The sequence below is a fragment of the Gobius niger genome, assembly GCF_951799975.1.
Source record: "Gobius niger genome assembly, chromosome: 21".
Classification (NCBI taxonomy): Eukaryota; Metazoa; Chordata; class Actinopteri; order Gobiiformes; family Gobiidae; genus Gobius; species Gobius niger.
The window spans coordinates 22055812-22069898 of NC_136872.1; the positions used below are offsets into that span (position 1 = coordinate 22055812).

General features: G+C 42.9%; 1 protein-coding gene across 1 annotated transcript in view; it reads left to right on the plus strand.

Annotated features, from left to right (window-relative positions):
- Positions 1-9328: 9328 nt before the first annotated feature.
- The window catches only part of LOC306980561 (uncharacterized protein), a 33277-nt gene continuing 28518 nt past the window's right edge, over positions 9329-14087 (plus strand). Inside the window, exon 1 of the mRNA XM_079579995.1 lies at positions 9329-9500. Within this exon, the coding sequence (XP_079436121.1) occupies positions 9413-9500 (88 nt within the window). The 5' untranslated portion in view covers positions 9329-9412. The remainder of the gene's footprint in view (positions 9501-14087) is intronic.

The window sequence follows — 14087 nt, forward strand, 5'->3', positions numbered from 1 at the left end:
GCTCTTCACCTTCTGCAGCCACTGTTTTTGAGTTCCAGTTGTAGAGACTTCAGTCAAAGAGTGCACTGAGGAGCAGTTTGTTCTTTTTTTTTTTCACTTAAAGTTTATTGTTGATTGTTTATTTTTTTGATTACATTTGCAACCCAGTGTCAGTGGTCATAGTGAATAAAGTCCGTGTATAGAGTCCATTTTTCCCATCTCTCTTTACAGATTTCTTGTTGTAGTCTTATAATATAAGTTAGTCTCTCCATGTTGTGAATTTCCTCTACAATGTCTCTCCAGTTTTTCAAGGTAGGGGATCCTCTTTACACCATTTCCGTGTAATGGCTTTGTTTGATGCTGCCAGAAGGATTTTTGTCAAGTATTTGTCTTTATTTTGTATATCCTTTCCCGTTAGTCTGCCGAAGTACAGAACTGAGCACGTCTTTGGTAGTTTATATACAAGTATTCTCCCTGACTCTTGCCAAATACTATCCCAGTATTAGGATAATTTTGTGCACTGCCAAAAAATATGTGCATGACCCACGTCCTGTTCACCGCACATCCTCCAGCAGGGCTGACATACTGATAAAGTCGCCTTCTTTGGTGTTATAAAAAATCTTACCACATTTTTCCAACAAAATATTTTCCAATTCCTAGAGCTAGACGAGGTCAGTTGAGTTTCACATATGTCATACCATTCGTCTTCACTTATTTCTACTGATAATTCTTTTTTCCATTTATCTCTAATATAAAGTGTTGAAGTTTTTCTATTGGATACCAATCCCTGATACAGTTTAGATATCAACTTTTCTCCTTTGTTCCTATATGTACAACCCACAATTTCAGTTATAGCATTTATTTCACCCGGGAGATCTGGCCTCATCTCCCTTTGATAATGGTCTCTAACCTGCAGATACATATAGAAGTCTTGATGTTCCAAATCGAATTTCTGCCTTAAGTTTTGAAAGACCAGACTTCCAAGGTGAATTTGGTGATTGAATCCAATTTCTTTTCATTTTCTTTGAATATCTTCTTACTAGCTATCACGGCACATACATGGTACTCATCAGTGTTCAACTCTATTTGTTTCCACTTTGCTGTAAAATGCGGAAAACACCAATTTATCATAGGTTTGAGTTGAGCGGTGATAAAATATTCTTCAAAGTTTGGCAGCGCCAATCCTCCCTCTTTCTTTGGTAGTTGAAGTGTTATGTCTTTATAAAGTTGTTGATTTAAGGCTTCATAATTAATTTTATACAACTTAGAAGACAGAGGGACACCAAAAATTGGTCTGAGGGCCGCATTTGGCCCCCGGGCCGCAAGTGTTTATAGGATGATTGGAGGGTCTTTCATCGCCCCCTTGTGTCTCTGGCCAGAAAACCATGTTTGCAACTTGACTGCCACCGGTCCGGAGCCACCAATACACACGATTAGAAATACGAAGAAGAAGCTAACATGCTAACGGGCAAAGCTAGCTGCGGGCTAACGCTGCTTTAAACAGTATTTACAGCCAAGTTTGAGTGAAAAAAATAATTTCCATTGTTTAATCGGATGCACAATATCCCGCTCTCCCTTCGCCTTTCCTGTCAGCGCAGTATTTACTCTCCAAGACAATTAATAAGTTAAAAAATCGTAACTTGCTGCGACACCTGCAGTTGCGCTTATGGCCTCTAGGGGGAAGAGTTGCTTGGTACTGCTTTAAGAACCACTGGTTGTTTAGGGACGATTAACAATAATATCGTTAATCGCGATAAAAAAATGTGGCAATTAATCAAATCGTGATTATCGTGCTAGAAGATGATCGCTAAATCCATCAGACGACCAGTGCTGGTAACTTTACCGGGAGTGAGCTCGTTTCCATGGAGATGTGACTAAAGTCAGTGGTATTTAAGATTTCAGTGGGTTAGTTACTTTGATTACCCACGCATCGAGCTGCTCATGGGCTGCATGTTTTGTACTGATGACAACCAACAGTACAAAATGCTACACAGTGTACCTTTAAATACTTACTTTATGTCTCACTCAATGTGACTTTTACAGCCGACAGTGAAGAGGAATATTTCATAATCGCCCAATCCTCATCTGCAGTTTCAATGATTTTTTTAAACCAAAGGCAAAGATCGTGATAATATCGTTAATCCTTATTATTTTGGCCAAGATAATTGAGACTCCAAATTTCATTATCGTCCCCTCCCTACCTGGGGCGGACTGGGACTGAAAAACAGCCCTGGACTCTGACCGGCCTGGCCCAAATTAGCGTAATTGTGCACTTCCACAAATACATATTTTAACCTCTAACCACCCGCCTTAACCGAGTGCATTTTCCTCAGGTCGACCTTTTTTTTTTTTTATCATCAGCAAAAATAACAAATAAGCAAAATCATTAATATAAATAATAATGGCCCCAAAATTGAACCTTGTGGTACACCATACACCACGGAATTCCTTTTAGATTCATATTTTTTTTAATACTTTAAACTTACCCAAATCTAAAAGCTTCTCGACTGGAGAGCAAAGGAAAGCTAAGACCTTCAAAAGTGATGGTAACTTTTTGTCATTTTTTTGTTGTTTTTTTTCATTATTTTCTATCATTTGTTTGTGTTTTTCTCACGTTTTTGTCGTTTTTTCTGTCCGTGTTTTTCTCATGTTTTTGTTGCCTTTTCATCACATTTTTTGTCACTTTTTGTTGCTTTTCCAGCACATTTTTGTTTTGTTTTCATCCTCTTTTTCTCGCTATTTTGATGCTTTTCTTTTAAGCTTTTAGATTTGGGTAAAGCTCAGTTGAGGCGGGACCGGTGGCCCTAGAGCCAGTGGCCCTTCTGTGCTCTTCCAGAATGGACATATGGCCAGTCCGCCCCTGCTCCCTACAGGTGTAATTACTTTCTTTGTAATCTAAAGTGTTACCAGGTGATCTTGAAAAACCTGAATCAAAAACAAAATGAACTGGGATGTAAACGTCGTCATCTCGATACAGTAATTCCGTCATCGTCACATTCATGATTAAATAATATTCTCTGCTTTTGTTGATACAGATGGATTTACAGGGAGGAGTAAACATGATTTTTCTGATGTCGATGCTGGATCCACAGTGTGAAAGTCTGAGCGATAATGACTTGAGCAAACAGACAGTGGAGCAGGATGTGGCTGTTTTCTGCTCAAAGAGCTCATGTTCAGAAATGTCACGATGACGGAGCAGCAAAAGAAAACAAACCAAAGATCAATAAAGTCGCCGATGTTCGGACTTAACTCTGGAACAGGAAGTGATAAAGATCTCAGCCTAGTCCTTCCTAATATAAAGTGCATAATACACGGCCACCAGGGGGAGATGTTCACCAATAATGACCCTTAAGAGAGAGTTGATAATCTGGCTCTTCATCTTGGTAATCGCTCAATCTGCAGATTATGTTCCCGATTAATCGATAAAGAAAATGATAAATGTGTTTTTTATCTTCAAACTTCTTCCCACGTGAAGCTGAAGTGGTGCCGCTTGTGAACGTGTTGATGGAGTAAACTTAAAGTGAACATTTGTAAGAGACTCTAAGTGCTAATTCATTTGAAATACAATGTACAAAACACAGACCCTCACTTTAAAGCCGCACCGTGTAACATTTTCACCCAATAACAGAAAAATAATACAAGCATTTATTTTAGCTCAGTTATTTAAATCGGTGAAAAATGTCTAGAAATTTGTCAACATGTTGTGAGCGGCTCCATCTCTCCTCAGACTTACTGGGAGGGGGCGTGTCCAGCTCGTCTCCATGGAGATGTCGAGTAAAGGCAGCCACATGTGAGATGATTTTATACAATATTTAAGATATATTAAAGAGTGTTAAGAAAAGGCACCCAGATCTCCACAGACCCTTCACACACTCTGCACTCTCACTACGCCCTGTCACCGTCAGGACGCAGGTTCAAGCCCCGCCCACTGGGGACAAAGAGGGCGACCTCCACTTTCCTCACACCTCCATCTTTCTGTTAAACAAATTAATGCACCTCCTTTTTTAAATGTATTTATTTTTGCACTTGTTTTTATTGGGCCTGTGCTGTCACTTCCTCTGCAAGTGAAGTTCCTCACAGATAAACACAGTATCGGTGTCAGAGGCAAATTCCCCTAAAGGACAATAAAGTGTAACCTTAACCTTATGCCTAAATATGAACAGACAAAACACGTATTTAATGTTTCAATAGAAAGAAAGTTTATTTAACCACAGAAGCTTCAGTTTTTGTTGTCCAGGTCCAGAGAGGGATTCCTCCGCGGACAGGCCCACCTGAAACAGAGGAGGGGGGGGGGGGGACACCATGTGACTAGTGATGAACAGATACAGATTATTAAAAGACAGAGTAATAAGAAGGGAATAGCATTGCAGTGGATCATGTGTTTTACCTTTGTTTTCATGTTATTACAAAGACTTCACACACCACGTTTCCTGCTAATATTTTTGGTCAGGGTTTGTGACGAACCATATTAACAAACATGGTGCGAGTCCTATAAACTAACACGCAGCTACTTATAATCTGTGAACCCTCAAAACTCCCTCTTAAGAAGCTTCAGGATGTGTTTCCTGCTAATAGTTTAACCACATTAGCATGTAGCTGCGTTTTCTGTTTGTAAAACCAAATGGCTTTTATGTACAATGCTATTCACATCTGATCAAAAGGGCAAAGTGCAAATAAATGTACACATGATGAATATTTTGCCCAAACATGGATCGATCAGCAGCGCTTTAGTTTACAGGACATTAGCAGCATGACAGTAAGATCTCAGTGCAGGCTCTCAGTCGTACAGGAGTCGTCCATCTGCAATGAAGGTTCTTGAGTCGTCGTCTGTACTGTGTAGTTTAAGTGTAGAACGTTTCACCTCTGATCCAAAAGGCTTCGTCAGCGACACTAAAGCCTCAGCTCAGCTCGCAGACTAGATACAGACCACAGGGAGTCGTTCAGCTTGGCTAAGCCCCGCCCCTCTCGTAAGCCACTCTCCCCTGTAGGTCAACACCTTTGCAGCTATAAGCCTTAATCTGAACGACCCTTCACTCAGCTGATCGCTGCTCGGGCCGTTCAGACTGAAACCCAGGTGAAACCCAAGACTCGTAGCTACACAGATGTTTACCTCCAGGTGAGAGCAGACAGTAAGAGAGGCGTGGCTTAGCCAAGCTGAGCTCCTCCCTCTGGTCTGTATCTAGTCTGCGAGCTGAGCTGAGACTTTAGTGTCGCTGACGAAGCCTTTTGGATCAGAGGTGAAACGTTCTACACTTCAACTGCACAGTACAGAAGACGACTCAAAAACCTTCGCTGAAGACGGACGACTCCTGTGCGACTGAGAGCCTGCACGGACGTCTCATTGTCACAGCTGTTAATGGGCTGTAAACTAAAGCTTAACGACACAAAAAAAAAGAAATATATGTGATTAATAATGGCTGATAAAAGCTTAAAGGTTCGATCCAAATTTGACTTTGCAGGATTCACACGACGTGTCTGCTTCCAGAGCCTTTAAGACGTCCTCAAAGTCGCTCTGCAGGTCCGCCTTGCTCTCTGTGAGACACGTTATTATGTCTCGCTGGGCTGCGATGGTTGAGAGATGGGCTTTCTCTCTTTCAGAAGAATAATTCGTCTTCTGTAGGACACGACGCTCCTGCTCTAAGCTGGAATCTCTATCTCGAAGTTCGGCCTTGTCTGATTCCAGAGCCTTTAAGACGTCCTCAAAGTCGCTCTGCAGGTCCGCCTTGCTCTCTGTGAGACACGTTATTATGTCTCGCTGAGCTGAGATGGTTGAGAGATGGGCTTTCTCTCTTTCAGAATAATCGTTCATCTTCTGTAGGACACGACGCTCCTGCTCTAAGCTGGAAACTTTGTCTCGAAGTGCGGCCTTGTCCGATTCCAGCTTCATAACCTCCTCAGCATAATCCTGAATTGTTATTTCTTGAGCGACTATTTTCTCGTCCTGCTCAAACTGAATAGTCGTGACCTCGTTGTCAAACGCCGCCATGCTGTCCTTCAGGTCCTCATACGCCGTCTGCAGTTCGAGGATCCTCTCCTGATCACACTTGGCACGAGCCTCCATCGCGGCTTGTAGTGATTCAAGACTTGCAATTTCTTCAGCGTGATCCTGAATTATTGTTTCTTGAGCGGCGAGTTTCTCGTCCTGCTCTGCCTGAACATTCATCATCTCCTGCTCAAAGGTTTCCATGTTTACCTGCAGGTCGTCAAATGCTGTTTTCAACTGTAAAATCTTTACAGAATTCTTCTCCTGTTCGGCCTTGGCTTTAACCTCACTCTTCCTCATCTGGAAGTCAAGTTCATTCTTCATCTCCTCCAGATGTAAGATCTCCGCCCGAGCTTCTGTGAGTTGTTTCTGGATCTTGTCATTTTCCATTTTTAACCTGTCGGCGTCTCCCTCGGCCGTCTGTCTGTCCTCCAGAGCCGTTAAGACGTACTCAAAGTCTCTCTGCAGGTCCTCCATGCTCTCTGTGAGACGGGTTATTGTGTCTCGCTGAGCTTTCTCTCTTTCAGAAGAATGATTAATCTTCTGTAGGACACGACGCTCCTGCTCTAAGCTGGAATCTCTATCTCGAAGTGCGGCCTTGTCTGATTCCAGAGCTTTTAAGACGTCCTCAAAGTCGCTCTGCAGGTCAGCCTTGCTCTCTGTGAGACACGTTATTATGTCTCTCTGGGCTGAGATGGTTGAGAGATGAGCTTTCTCTCTTTCAGAATAATCGTTCATCTTCTGTAGGACACGACGCTCCTGCTCTAAGCTGGAAACTTTATCTCGAAGTGCGGCCTTGTCTGATTCCAGCTTCATAACCTCCTCAGCATAATCCTCAATTATTACTTCTTGAGCGACTATTTTCTCGTCCTGCTCAAACTGAATAGTCGTGACCTCGTCGTCAAACGCCGCCATGCTGTCCTTCAGGTCCTCATACGCCGTCTGCAGTTCGAGGATCCTCTCCTGATCACACTTGGCACGAGCCTCCATCGCGGCTTGTAGCGATTCAAGACTTGTAATTTCTTCAGCGTAATCCTGAATTATTGTTTCCTGAGCGGCAAGTTTCTGCTCTGACTGAACCTCATTCTGCCTCATCTGGAAGTCAAGGTCATTCTTCATCTCCTCAACAATCTGCTTTTGTTGAGACAGATTCTGTTCAGCCTCAGAGATTTTCTGAACTTCACAAAGATGAAGTTCTCGCTTCAGAAAACGTACTTCTGCGTCCAGAGCAGCGTTGGCCACGGTGAGTTCTTGATTTGTTGATTGTAGCTCGGAGATTTCTGCGTCTTTGGTCTCTTTCTGGAGACGCAGTTTGGCTTCCAGGTCTGAGATGGTTTCCTTGTGCATCTCAAGTTCGTCGAGGTTGACGTGGTCGTTCCTGCAGCGTTCCTGTGTGGCCAGGAGCTCTGCTTTGAGACGAGCGATCTCTCTCTCATAACGGCACAGTTTATCTTCTGAATCTTCACTCAAAACGTTCAAAGTCTTCTTCTGATCGCCAACAACCATGTGGACATCGACCAACGCTCCCACGAGGGCGCCGCTCTCCCCTCGGAGGGTCTGAACCTCCTTCTTCAGAGTCTTGCCCGGCTGGAGACTCTTGAGACCTTTTGCAATCCTGCGTTTGGCCTTTCCGGCGTAATTCTTAATTTGCTGGGCCAATATGGGGGGAGGCTTTGCATTTCCTTCCCCAAAGCCCCTGTTCCCGCACTCCTCCATGGAGGGGAACCGCTCTGAAAAGTCCCAGAACTCCAAATCTGCCCCAAAGGATGAGCCAGAGGCTTGGATCTGAGACATTTCCAGATCTGTGTTTTGCAACAGTGAAACTGTGCTGTGATTCTCCATTTTCTGAGAAAATAAGAGAATTAACAAGGTTTTCGTGGAGAAATACCTGAGGTTTTGATAAATACTGTGTCTGCTGAACGAGATGTGTGCGAACGTGTGTCAGGTGAGCTCGAATGTGGAGGTCAGAGTGTTTGCTAATGCTAGAACTGTCCCGTTTATGATGACGTCACCGCTGTCGTTATGGCGATGAGCCAGTTGTAGAATTCAGATCCGAGAATGGGACGATGTCGTGTTCTCAGATGGGAGGGGCTTATCGTTGCCATAGCAATAAGGAATTCAGTGGTGAAATGTCATGTGACTGAACCCCACCCACAGATACAGATGGAAATGCCCATATATGGTCATGTTCGAAGCAGCCAGAGGGAAAACAAAGAAGAGAAATAAACTCCCATTTCTCCACCAAGACTTTAACAAAGGCTGAATTATGAATAAATGTTTCTACTAAATAAAGATACAGAGACATGGACTGGAACAAAGTGGTTCAACAGCCCAAAAACTCTTACAAAATGGACAATGCTAACCAGGAAGCTACGTTAGCTTCATGCTACATATGCTAACGCTAGCAACGAGTGCCATTTTTTGCTTCTTGTTTTGAAAAAACATCCCCATGGACCCAATTTTGACTTGACTTTATTGGTGTGAGATAAATATGTTTATAATCCGCCAGAAAACTTTAAAAAACTTTCGTCCAATTTCTCCAGTTTTGGCATCAAAGAAATCCAAAAGCTTCTCTAAAAAAGTGTTTAACATAGCGACAAAATGAGACGAAAAGCAAAGGCAACAATGGACAAAAAGCAACAAAAATGTGTGACGGAAAACGCACGAAAAAAAAAGGTGAGAACAAAGCGAAGAAAAGGCTCCATTTAGATGCGTTTTGTGGGTCTTTCAACTGAGGCATTACACTGTCCTATAAACTGCAACCTTTTAGATTTTGGTAAAGCTGAACTGGAGAAAGTACACTCGGTAAGGCGGGGGTTAAGAGGTTAAAGTGTACACATCATATCAAGGGACCTTCCTAAACCACAACTCAGCTGTAAACAGTAGAAGTCGAAAGCCTACGTTATGAAATCAAACCACAAAATTATTGCGCAAAACGACGCATGAATCACTAAAAACAGTCAGATTATCTTCGTCACGTTTTTGGTTGCCAGTTTCACGTGTATATTTCTGGCACGCATCATTAAGGGGCCGGCTTTTGCGCTGAAACTGGGCGGAGTCTCGCTCTGACCTGGCAACCCCCGCTCCCTCTGACTGACCCAAAACTCGGAAGAAACTACACTCTCTCTCTCCCAGCGAAACCCGATCCTCCCGCGGGCGCCTTTGCATAAAACAACACCGGCATTTAACCAGCTTTACCCACGGACACTCGCATCCAACTTCCCCCCAACTTTGAGCGCGATTTCGGGGGTGAATTTATCGGTTTTCCGCCACTTTTACGCACTTGTTTTGGTTGCGCCGCGGCGGTGTTGGTGGTGGAGGCGGTGAGTTGTTGTTGGAGGAATAATGTTGGTTCAGCTGTCGCAAACTGCGCGTTAAAGCCAGCGCTGTTTTGCCTCGCAGATAACCCGGGGAAGGGCACGCAAACACGGCCACAGAGGAGGGGCGGAGATGGCCGAGGCTCGGTCCGAAGAGGACGAGGAGAACATGAGGGAAAGTCGGGAGCAAGTGGTGAGGAGGCAGAGCAACAGCTCCGGAGGTAAACACGCGCACAAAAACCTGTTATTTTCATCAAGATTCAACATGTAGGTGCGTTTTTATGCTCTTTTATGTAGGAAGAGGCTTGTCATTTTGCTAAGTGTGAGAGAACTTACTTTCGCAAACGTAGTCCATTAATCACTCTGACGTATTCTCAGGTGTTTCTAGCATTTGCGTAACCAAAAGGAGAGTTTACTGCACGTGTTTGTCAAAAAATACTAGAATAAGACGCGTTCAACCGCAGTTTTGGCTGAAACTGTTGCCATTTGTGTCTGATTCGGTTTTGATTACTGCCGTACGATATTGACCAAAAATTGCGATAAGATACCTGCGATATTGCGCATTTGCGATATTAGGCCGACTGTGATATTTCTCACAAATTATGTCAAAACAAGACGGGAGACAAAATACGACAAGCAGAACCAAAACGAGGCTTAAATGTAGCTCAAGGTGAATTTCAGGCATTTGTATTTTATGTTTACCTTTTAACTCCCGCCTTAACCCTCGTCAAAATAGAGACAAGAAAGAGACGTAATGAGGATGGAAACACAGCACAAAAAGCATCAAAAGAGCAACAAAAAGTATAAGATAAGATAAGATAAGATGACACTTTATTGATCTCACAGATGGAGAAATTGCATTCGATGAGAGAGCATCCGGCAGCAGCACCCATTCAGTGCGCACCACTCTTTTTTCTTTTTTTTTTCTTTGGTGAAAGATCGTTGTGTCGCGGCCGCCATCTTCACTGTTTTGGTCACAGGAGGAGCACTGGTTGATGGGAAACGATGACCACGGCGGTGGAGCTCTTGCGCTTGGCCACGATGTTCTTGGCCACACAGGTGTAGTTGGCCGTGTCGGACAGACGCGCCTGCTTGATGATCAGGTTGTGTCCACGGTGATGTAGAAGTTCCTGTGACAAAACAAGTAAAAATAGTGAAAAAAAAAGCAACATATAGGGCATTACACTGCCCTACACTCTTAGCCTGGTAAAGACCCTGTCGTAGAAAAGCTACTGCTGGAGGCGGGACTAATGTGGGACAACCGAAGCGCAGAGCAGCCAATGAGAACATAACGGATGTGACGACAGAAACAGCGACAAGAAAGTTGTCGTCATTCGGACATTAACAATGGCGCTCCTGCCACACGAGTTCAGTAAATGACTTCTGTCGTTTATGTCAGAAAAACTTACGAATACAAGCAAACCGGAGCATTACGTGAAGTGGTTGCTTGTGTTGAAAAACTACAAAACAAAGGCGCAACAACGTGACGTTCAGGGAGCTGCTCTGATTGGTCGGTAGGCTCCATATCGCTGCGTCACTTCCTTTGAAAGCGCACAATGGAGTGTTGCCAGACCCTCTTCTGTAAAGAAGCGGAGTCTGGTTGGCGAGACTACTATAGTCTAGGGCTGAACGATATGGACAAAATTTCATATCTCGATATTTATGCCCAATATCTCGATATCGATGCGATACAATATAACTACGGGATCGGTGAAAACCAAGCATTTTTCAGAAAAATGAAAACATCATAATACAGAAGAGTGCAGTCTGGAATGTTCATATCTCGATATCGATACGATAACGATGTATCTTTCAGCCCTGCTATAGTCTGTAAGCTCCAGTTAAGAAGCTTTTTGATTTGGGTAAAGCCAAACTGCAGAAAATGTGCTTAGTTAAAAGCTTCCCAACTGAAGTTTACAGCCTATAGGCCAGAATATCACCTCATTTGAAAGCTAAGACCTACAATTGATTGTATCTTTTTTGCAGCATTGTCACTGCTTTTTTAAATCTCGTTTTTTGACGTGTTTTTGTTGCTTTTTTGTCGCTCTGTAGCCGTTTTTTTTAATCACTTTTTGGTCATGTTTTTCATCCTCGTTTTGACACTAGTTTAGATTTGGATAAAACCAAACTGGAGAATATGTGCTCGGTTAAGGCGGGGGTTAAGAGGCTGAGTTTGTCAAAAATGTGTCAGACTGACAGAGGAATTTCGTGATTTTTTATTGCGGATCCTGCCTCTCTTAATAATGCAATACGATATTTGTTGGTGATATTGTGCAGCCCTGTTTTGTCAAAATTTACACCCATTCCTTCATTTGATGGAATATTTGCAAATCTTACAAAATGAAATGTACATATTTTTTCTTCTGTGGCATTAAGAATATAGTATTTCTGTATAAAAATGTCATTAAACAGCCTTCAATTTGAGTATATGCTAAAAAGGAAACGTCGAACCGCAGGACATTTGAGAATTATTAACCCTTTTTCTTCAAATATCTAACCCTAGACCTTTCCTTGGTTAATGAATCACATGTGGACTGTTCATAGGTTTCTTAATAACGGCCAGATTCAAATTGAACCCTTTTTGTTGCACCGCAGGACAATAGCATGAAACATACGGATAACGATGCCATTTAACTTCATCTAAAATAAATCTTATGAGTGCTACATGTCCAAATAAGAAAAGATTTGAAATAAATGTGCTTAAAACTTATTCAGTTGCATAAAATAGGTCCTAGTTTGTGAGACAATAATGGAAGAAAATGGATGTCGTCTGTCTTGATTAAACCCAGCCGGGGTCAAGGTTAAAACATGGGCGAGTGCCAAGGAGGGAAAAACGAAAACAAAGCATTTCCTGAGTCTGTCCCGAGCTGCTGAGCATTCTGAAATTATTTTTAGCAACCTATCATTACAGTGGAAGCTGTAATCTCCCCAAGTCGAGTCACGGCGGTGTTTTTAAACGGAGATAATTGATATTTTTGTGCAGGGTTGTTGCTGAAATGCCCTGATGTTGGAAGGCAGAGAGAGTGCACTTGTGTGATTTGCTAAAGATGTTGCTTCTTGAGCCTTTTTGCTGCTTTTTGGTGTTAAAGCGTTGCATACCTTGGCTAAAATGACAGAATACTGTGGCGTAGGATCTGAAGCATTGTTGGCAGCGTGTAGAGTTTGTCCATGTGAGTCTCTCTGTATGTTTTCGATCAGCCGGGGTTTTCACGTGCCGCATTCTTCAGCTCTGACTCGGGTCTCTAAGGGTTTTGCTCACGTTTGGAGCCTATATGTAGCATTACTGACCTTCTCTGCATGGTTTGGAGTGAAAACTGATAGAGAATGATTGTAGGGCTGCAAGATTTTGGGGAAAACATCTGGAATGGCTTCATTTTCTGACCGTTATTCCTGTCAATATGAGTGATCGCTGTTGTTTACTTTTTACAGCACAAGGGAAGCAATGCCCTGTTAATGAACATTGTTTTTGCCGATTAGGGTAAATGGTCTCAACTTATATAGTGCTTTTCAACCTTCATCAGGCACAATCTGTGGGCTAGCGTCACTTAAAGGGACTGTACGGAGTTTAAAAATGTTAAAATTATGTGTTTCCTCCCCCTACATGTTCCAACAATGTCCTACTAATGTGTAGAATGAGCTCAGACCTGTTCACCACCTCTAAAATCCTGCACTGTCACTCAAAACGGTGTTAATTCGGGTCCGAGGTGCCGTCATGCACAGCTTAATACAGAAGGTGCAGTTACACGTATGACCTGAGGTGGCAGTAGTGAGTAAAATGGTGAACTTATATCTAGTCTCTTTGAAGATAAACTAAACACCAGTGCCCGGCCTTACTCCGCCCACAAGAAAAATGTAGAAAATTCTATCTGAAAGGGGTGTTACTCAGCGGACCAGGTGACCTTGACCTTGTATTGACCCAGCGGCTGTTTGAGTGGTCAGCATGGCGCCTTTACTTTCCTTTCCTTTTTCTACAACAGTCCAACTTTCGGTTGATTGATCCTGGAGTGTCCGAGAGACCACTGTGATGGAAAGTCATGCCGACCACTCATGCAGCCGCTGGGTACCTTTAAATTGCCAACACTGCCCCGGATGTGACCGCATCGCGATAAGATCTGTAACTTTAAGTTCACAGTGTGCATTTCAAACACGTCTAGGAGCATTAAAGCAGAACTAAGTAACTCATGCCCCTAGAGGCCATAAGCGCCACTGCAGGTGTCGTAGCATGTTACATTTTTTTACTCATGAATTGTCCGTGAGAGTAAACACTACGCTGACAGAAAAGACAAAGGGACAAAGGGATTGTTCATCCAATTGCACAATGGAGATCATTTCTTTCACTCAAACTTGGCAGTAAATACTGTTTAAGTGGTGCTAGCCCACAGTTAGCTTTGCCCGTTAGCCTGTTAGCTTCTTCTTCTTGATTCCATTAGTGTGTATTGGTGTGTAAGACCCCAATCATCCCATTAACACTTGTATTACACCCAAAGGGACTCCGGAAAGGATTTATTAAGGTAAAGACGTTTCCTAGTTCTGCTTTAATATTTCACAGACGATATTACCAAAAATAATGTCAGCTTTGTTTATTTGCACCCAAGGCCAGTCGTAACCATCCTGCAGAACTGCCGACATTTTTAATCTATTGTTTTGTATAGCCTGATATCACAGCAGGTCCCTGTCGTTGTGGGAAGATCAGCTTGAAAACTCTAGTTTCTGACACTAAAGATCACAAGTCTCTCATTACTTCAGCTCTAAAGTTATGTCTGATGAGTGATGTTGTAGAAACATCAAATCTGGCCCTCCAGCACTGA